Source organism: Arachis ipaensis, chromosome B6, assembly GCF_059453495.1.
Source record: "Arachis ipaensis isolate K30076 ecotype BB chromosome B6, ASM5945349v1, whole genome shotgun sequence".
Classification (NCBI taxonomy): Eukaryota; Viridiplantae; Streptophyta; class Magnoliopsida; order Fabales; family Fabaceae; genus Arachis; species Arachis ipaensis.
In genome coordinates this window covers 11,103,468-11,111,386 of record NC_142441.1, presented here as the reverse complement: position 1 = coordinate 11,111,386, position 7,919 = coordinate 11,103,468, and the positions used below count along the sequence as shown (strand labels likewise).

General features: G+C 35.3%; 2 protein-coding genes across 2 annotated transcripts; both read left to right on the top strand.

Moving 5' to 3' along the window:
* Positions 1 to 1,476: 1,476 nt before the first annotated feature.
* LOC107646025 (two-pore potassium channel 5) lies at positions 1,477 to 3,471 on the top strand. Its single transcript, XM_016350209.3, has 2 exons — positions 1,477 to 2,571; positions 3,086 to 3,471. The coding sequence occupies exons 1-2, from the start codon at positions 1,562 to 1,564 to the stop codon at positions 3,231 to 3,233; spliced, it is 1,158 nt and encodes a 385-aa protein (XP_016205695.1). The 5' UTR covers positions 1,477 to 1,561; the 3' UTR covers positions 3,234 to 3,471.
* A 1,886-nt stretch (positions 3,472 to 5,357) lies between these two features.
* On the top strand, positions 5,358 to 7,595 carry LOC107646023 (uncharacterized). Its single transcript, XM_016350206.3, has 4 exons — positions 5,358 to 5,661; positions 5,760 to 6,346; positions 6,552 to 7,067; positions 7,151 to 7,595. The coding sequence occupies exons 1-4, from the start codon at positions 5,358 to 5,360 to the stop codon at positions 7,286 to 7,288; spliced, it is 1,545 nt and encodes a 514-aa protein (XP_016205692.2). The 3' UTR covers positions 7,289 to 7,595.
* The last annotated feature ends 324 nt before the right edge of the window (positions 7,596 to 7,919 follow it).

Below are 7,919 nucleotides of genomic sequence, written 5' to 3'. Positions count from 1 at the left end.
GAAACCAGATTGATAATCATAAGCATGCAGAAGCAGTAGAACCAAAAGAAACCACAAGAAACCAGAAACTAGAAACCGGCCAGAGCAGCGACCTCGGCGGCCGAGCAAGGAGGAGGAACAGAAACGGCGACCGGCGCACGACGTCCACCCTCGCGGATCTGCTGGCGCCGACGTCGATCCAGGAAGAGGAGCAGCGGCGACATCTGGCGGTGAGATCCAACAGAGACGAGGAGGAGCAGCGGTGGCGGCGATAGCGAAGAGCGGCGACGTCCGTGAAGACCGGTGGCGGCGGCGAGGACCCTTCCCCTTCCCCCTCTTCTTCCCGAAACCCCCCTCCCCCCTCTTCTCCCTTCGCGTTTTCTTCCCCCTTTTCCCGAGGAGCAGAGCGACGATGGCAGCGAAGAGCGGCGGCAGTAATGAAGACCGGTAGCGGCAGCGAGGAGAGAAGAAGAAAAAGAAGAAGGTGGTGGTGGTAGTGCGGTGCGGCAGGACGGCAAGGCGGCGGGCGGCGGTCCCCTTCCCTCCCCCCTTCCCCTTTTTCTCGCGCCCCCTCTTTCTTTCTCTCCCCACCCCTCCTTCCCTGTATCCCTTTCTTTCTTCTTTTTTTTTGATTTATTTTATATTTATTTTATTTTATAATTTTTTAATGAGGGGTAGTTTAGTAATAAAAAAATAAAATAGGTAAAAAAGATGATTTTAAAACAAATTAAAACCTTTGGGACCATTTTATAATAAAAAAAAGGTCGAAGACGAAATAAATTTTTAACCTCTATGTTAAGTACCAAAATCATATGAATAATAAGTTTAAATTTGAATAATAACAATAAACAATGAATAAATAAAAAATATAATCTATTTTGTCACAGTCACTCTGCCGGCGGCGCAGGAACGAAACAATCAACCTACCAAACTTATCGAATCCATTCTAGAAAAACCAGTGCTTTCTTTTTTGGAGCACAACAAAAACGAACCACACCCATCCAATTGGTCTTATTTTAATCCACACATACCAGAAATATATTAGTCCTTCTTCTTTTGTATGATTGCCTTTGAACTTTACTTTAGCACGCAATTCATAATGATTTTTCCTTTTTCATTACTTTATATTCCCGAAACAGAAGCAAAACATAAAAACAAATTGCACCCTAATCCTTCTTTCTTTAGCTAGAATTAAGAATTCATATGAGAATCCACCATCTTTTATTTTACTTTTGCAAATATTTATTAGGTTATGTCACATTCGTCTTGCGTGGCATTGGGGTCCCCTCTTATTTGCCCAAACAGTTAGCTCTCTTGTCACTCCATTGGTGCAATCAACCAAACCAAATAAATAAAATTATAAAATTAAACTCATTTTGAATTATTCAGTTAATCATTAACAAAAATAAGAGATATTTGAAAAAATAAAAATTAAATAATTATAATCAATTGAATAATTTTCTCCGCACACCAACCACAAACCTCAAACCTCATCTCCTCCACTCAAAAACACACTTTTTTTTTATTTCTTCTCTCTCTCTCTCTCTCTCTCTCTCTCTCTCTCAGTCTCTCTCTCTCTGCCATGGAGAGTGAACCTTTGTTAAGCACCTCCAAAATCATGGACAACCGCGATGTACAATACTTCGGACCTTCAAAATCCTTCAGCGATGTGGTAACCCTGACCCTGCAGAACACAGAGATAGAATCCTTGAATCAACAGCAGCAACAGCCGCCATTGCCAGCTTCTTCGAAGAAGAAGAAACTGAGTCGTTGCAAAACTGCTCCAGCCATGATCACAATGAAAGAAGTGAAAAAGAAAGAAGCGGAAGTTCCAAAACCGCAGAACAGCTCGGTGATCAGACAAGGGCTTATCTTGCTTGTGATATACCTGTCTATTGGAGTTGCCATATACTCCTTCAACAGGGAACGTTTCTCCGGCATTGAAACACACCCTGTGATCGACGCACTCTACTTCTGCATAGTCACCATGTGCACCATAGGGTACGGTGACATAGCTCCTCTGACCCCAGTCACAAAGGTCTTCGCTTGCGTCTTCGTCTTAGTTGGGTTTGGATTCATAGACATACTCTTAAGCGGACTCGTCAACTATGTCTTGGATTTGCAAGAAAACACCATCCTTGCTGGCTTACAAATGGGGTCTCCAATTCATCAGGAACAGCAACAAGAAGCAGGGTTCTCAGCAAGGAATTACATTATTGACGTGGCAAAGGGGAGGATGAGGATAAGATTGAAGGTTGGTTTGGCTCTTGGTGTGGTTGTTCTTTGCATTGGGATTGGGGGTTTTGTGCTCTACTTTGTGGAGGGTTTGGATTGGGTTGATTCCATTTACTTGTCTGTTATGTCTGTTACAACAGTTGGTTATGGTGATAGAGCTTTCAAGACTCGTAAAGGTCGCTTGTTTGCGGCTATTTGGCTCTTGTTTTCGACCTTGATGGTTGCAAGGGCATTCTTGTATTTGGCTGAAGCTAGAATCGATAGAAGGCATAGAAGAATGGCTAAGAAGGTTTTGCATAGAGATATCACTGTTGATGATTGGCTTGCTGCTGATATCAACAACACTGGTTTCATCAGGTAATGTTCATTAATTACTCTCCTAATTTTTCATTCATATGCTTCTGGATTTAGATCAGTACTTGATGAATAGAATAGGAGAATCTAATCTCATCAAATTGCCATCCTTATTAGCTAATATAACATGGCAGGTGATTATTGATGATTATTATTATGATATTATTGGTATTATTGGTTTTGACAGCTAGCTATAAATGTGTAGCAAGACATTTTTTAGTAAGCACAATGAGACATTAGCTCTTGGCTTGGATCTTGTATCATACATGTGACGGTTACATGTCGTTTTCTTAAAAAAACAAAGGGAAAAGAAGAAGAAAAAGTTGTCTTAGTCCTATGAAGTTGTATTTACTATGCAGAGTTATATAGGTAATGATAGATAGTATTAGGCATAAATAATGCATGCATTTATGCAATTTTTTCTGTCTGGTTATTTAATAGGACCAATAACAAATGTGTCATTCTACTTTGATTTTTTTCTTACTGAGAATTATTATTTTTGAATTTTTTATTGCAGTAAGTCAGAGTATGTAATTTTCAAGCTGAAAGAAATGGGTAAAATACAGGAAAAAGATGTAATGCAAATATGTGACCAATTCAGGAAGCTTGACCCTTCTAACTGTGGCAAGATTACACTTCCTCATCTCTTGGGGGATAACTCATGACACAGTATAAGAAGCACTTCAATTCAGCCTATATCATAACATTCATATGTATATATGCATAATTTTTCAGCAAAGAAAAGAGGATAGGAAGCTCTGCAAGAATTATGCAGATGTACCTTATCTTGATGTAGTGGGAGGTATGATTCATGAAATTATTTGTAAGTAAGTTTTGTACAAAAATAAAAATCAATCAATTTGTAGAAAGGTTCTCTAGAAAGGAGAAAGCTTGAGACCCATATCATTCCATACCCAACACCATACCATGGAAAAGATTTTCGCATTATTACTTCATTATATTATACAGTATATTGTCATCATAAGTAATAACACATTGAAAATTTTAGGTTGATCAAATTAAACTGTAATGCATCTGTAATCAATGGCATTCTGTTAAGCCAAATGGCACTCATCTCTACAACTAAGATTTATTGGAGTAAATTTAAAGAAATTATGAAAATTAAAGTTTGTAGTCAGCTCACTAGTCTGTTTAAATAGGTGTCGAATTCGAATTCTGTCTTGTATATAAATTAATTTATTGACTAACAACAGACTTTTAAATAGAATTAATATTCGTAACGGATTAGTTTTTAAGTTTGTCAGGTTGGGAGATACGATAATAAGTAATAACAATTACAGTTCTGCTATGGGTTTTTTCCCACTCTAATCAGCTTCACATTGGGCTTTAGAGCTAAGGTGGACCACTATTTTTGGACTTTATATGGTGGACAGAATAAAAAAGGGTCCACACACTCAACGAACACTGAAAAGAAAAAGAAGACGACTTCATGCAAAGTAAAAGTAGTTAATTTTTATTACCAAAAAAAAAAAAATTAGTTAATTTAAATACCAAAAAGAAAAAGTTGTAGTTAATTTATTCTGTTCACAATTCATATACACAAAATTACAAATTCATGAGAGATTTAGGTGCATTAATTTTTATGTCAAATTAATAATTGACATAAAAATAATTATACTTGAATCTCCAACACTGCTTATGATAAGTGTGATTACAAAATTGATAGGTGTAGATATTTCCTGTGTGCTAATTTGCAGAAATGGTACACATCACACGTGTTAGACCATAAGGCACTAAGGCATGTAAAAAAAGAAAATGAGTAAGAGTACTGAATTGAAAAATAAAAAAGTGATTAATCAGACAGTAAATTTGAGAAAAGCCATAACAATACTTAAATATTAAAAGATTGTAAAAAGTGGGATTATTTTTAAATTTTAATATAAAAATGAAGACCCGAGTGCTAGAATGGCCTTTCTTTGTTACTTGTGAACAATGCCAAGTTTCCAACCCATATTATTCCCTTGTGATTTATTACTATTTTTATCTGAGTTACATGAGAATCTGTTTTAGGTTTTTCATGGAGTAATATTATAGGTACAAGTTCTTTTTCAATTAAATCTAATTAAATTAGTTTAACATCAATAAAATCATTCTCATTATTTTCATTCACCCACTTATAGGTACAAGATTTTATGGAGTGATATTTTTTTTAATATGAAAATTGGAATATAATTTCTACATATAGTTGGGACCCTTTAATTAATTCCTTAAAATGACAAAAATGATACACCAAATTTTAATTTGTAGACAATAAAAACAAGTCCTTCACAAAATAAAAAACTTAAAAAGCAGTAGAAACTAGAAACGTAAAATGGTTAGGTATCTGAGGAATTGTCCTTATAAATAATGCTGGAGATAAAAGTACCAAGTGATGAATATTTTTTTTTTTAGATTCTTTTATCTTAAGATTATTCATATTAAATTATAAAAAAAGTTAGGAGTGTCAAAATGTATTTGAATTTATGAGCATAATTGAGATAATTTAGTTCTTGTAATTCTTTTGATCTTTCTCGACCAAAATATACTGAATCTTTATCTTACTTCAAATAGCAACTCTATAATATAATAAGAATTACAAAAAGATTTTAGTATATTAGGAACCAAAATTTTCATTTATATTTAATTATTGATTCTCACTAAATTTTATAGATTTAAATAAAATAAAATATTTAATTTTATTTTTATTTAAAATTCAAATCAAAAGTAATAATAACTTATTTTATTTAGTATTTATAACAAGAAGATCCTTCAAAAGCAAAACCACCGTAATGAAATGCTACATTAGACCCTATATCCATTGTCTAGTGTGCTCTAATTTTGAGGCACACATGATAATTATGGATAAGCAGTTGCATAGGTTGTTTGTGTTGATGAATGTTCTTATTGTGTTCAGCTTCTTTGATCTCTCAACAGTAGCAGAGAGTGAGAATCATGTTTCTGCAGTAGGAGATCCAGGAATGAAGAGAAATGAACTGAGAGTAGCATTTGAAGCTTGGAATTTCTGCAATGAGGTTGGGGAAGAAGCTCCTCACATGGGTAGCCCAAGAGCTGCTGATTGCTTTGATCTTTCAAGTAAGTCCAATTCACACAACAAAATATAGATCTTTTTGTCTTTGGTTAAAGAATCTGGTTCTAAATTTTATGATGCATTGGTTGTAATGTTATCACAGATTCTCTCAAACACAAGGTAACAAAAGATGATAACAAACTTGGGGTTGGAAAACCAATTCCTGGTATAAAATCAGATTCAATTGATATAAACAACACAGACCTTTATGCTGTTGAAAAAGAACTGTATCTTGGTTCATTGTGTGAAGTTGAAGACACACCAAAGCCTTGGCAATTTTGGATGATAATGCTGAAGAATGGAAACTATGACACAAGCTCTGGTTTGTGTCCCATGGATGGGAGAAAGGTTCCACCTTTTGGTAGTCATGGGAGGTTTCCTTGCTTTGGGAAAGGGTGCATGAACCAACCCATCTTGTGTCATCAACAAACAAGGATAAAAAATGGAACAATGCATGGAATGTTTCATGGTACATATGATTTGGATTCTGATTGCAAGGGTGAGAAAGATGGCTTGTCTTACTATGAAGTTGTGTGGGAGAAGAAAGTTGATGATTCTGGGAGTTGGATCTTCAAACATAAGCTCAGAACTTCAAAGAAATATCCATGGTTGATGCTGTACCTTAGAGCTGATGCAACCACAGGATTCTCTGGAGGGTATCATTATGACACAAGAGGAATGCTTAAAATTGTAAGTATATAGCTTAATTTATCTTCTCTGTGTTCAATAAACCATAAAATTTGGTAAAGTTGCTCAATTTCGTTCCATACTTTCATGTTTTTAGAACACATTTAATGTCTGCTCTAAGAACATTTACAACCGCTTGTTTTTATTTATAATAATTATAAGTTGGATGATTAGGCACTATTATTAACCATTTGAGTCCATGTTTCAGCTTCCAGAATCACCAAATTTTAAGGTCAAGTTGAGCTTAGATATCAAAAAGGGTGGGGGTCCCAAGAGCCAGTTCTACCTGTTAGACATAGGTAGCTGCTGGAAGAACAATGGTGCTCCTTGTGATGGAGATGTCCTAACTGATGTAACCAGATACAGTGAGATGATCATAAATCCTGAAACACCAGCCTGGTGCAGCCCAAAGGGTTTGGAAAATTGCCCTCCATTTCATATCACACCAGACAACAAGAAAATCCATAGAAATGACACTGAAAATTTCCCCTATTCTGCTTATCACTTTTACTGTGCTCCTGGTAATGCTCAACAATTAGAGCAACCTGTTAAAACTTGTGATCCTTATAGCAATCCTCAAGCACAAGAGATTGTTCAGTTGTTGCCTCACCCTATATGGGGTGATTATGGCTATCCAACAAAAAAAGGAGATGGTTGGGTTGGAGATCCAAGAACTTGGGAACTTGATGTTGGTGGTCTTTCAAGTAGACTATACTTCTATCAGGTATGTTAATGTTATTTGAGTTTATGTTTTGTTACATAATAGAAAAATGAATAATGGGCATGTTTTAATTTATGTTGGTATAGGATCCTGGAACAGCTCCTGCTAAAAGAATATGGACTTCTGTGGATACTGGAACTGAGATATTTGTCAGCACAAAAGATGAAGTAGCAGAGTGGACTCTTAGTGATTTTGATGTTATTCTTACAGAACCAAAGTCATGAATCAAATTTATTTATTTACTTATTTATTTATTTTTATTTTTTTCCCTGCTTTTTTTCTGTTGTAAGAGTTAGATTGATTGGCAGAAACTAACTAGCAAGGAGGAATTATCTGACTGAGACAAAAGGGCAAGACATCTTAATCTTGCTAATAAGCTTTCAGAAATCACCAAAAAAAAGAGATCAATTTTTAGTTTTTAACTTTTACTTTTTTTCTTCCCCTTCTCTTCTAAAGAAGCCACAGAGCTAATTCAAAAGCCACCTATTGGATCATTTGATGTTATGTTAATAAAAGAGCTTAGTTTTTAAATGCTGCTTATTATATTATATATCCAATACTCGATCTATAAGATGATCAATTAAGAGAAGAAATCACCTAGAATTATCCATTTGCAAAACAGCTAATTAAGAAATTAAATTCAAATAATTGGAAGAAAAAAAAGGTTCACACTCACAAATGAAGTTAGGATGAGTCATTCCACACAATTATCACGGTCCGTGAAGGACTCCATGTAATTATGTAAAGCAATAGCAGATAGTTGAGCCCAAAGGACCTACCACCACGTGCCCTCACCTAACTTTAACTTATCAACCTAAGTTCTAGTCTTGGAACAAAAGACACCATGAGCTTCAT

Excerpts from the sequence above, each read along its gene's own strand:
- LOC107646025 (XM_016350209.3), top strand. The coding sequence starts at position 1,562 with ATGGAGAGTGAACCTTTGTTAAGCACCTCCAAAATCATGGACAACCGC. Across the intron at positions 2,572-3,085 it reads AACAACACTGGTTTCATCAG|TAAGTCAGAGTATGTAATTT; the intron begins GTAATGTTCATT and ends TTTTTATTGCAG.
- LOC107646023 (XM_016350206.3), top strand. The coding sequence starts at position 5,358 with ATGAAATGCTACATTAGACCCTATATCCATTGTCTAGTGTGCTCTAAT. Across the intron at positions 6,347-6,551 it reads CAAGAGGAATGCTTAAAATT|CTTCCAGAATCACCAAATTT; the intron begins GTAAGTATATAG and ends TCCATGTTTCAG. Across the intron at positions 7,068-7,150 it reads GTAGACTATACTTCTATCAG|GATCCTGGAACAGCTCCTGC; the intron begins GTATGTTAATGT and ends ATGTTGGTATAG.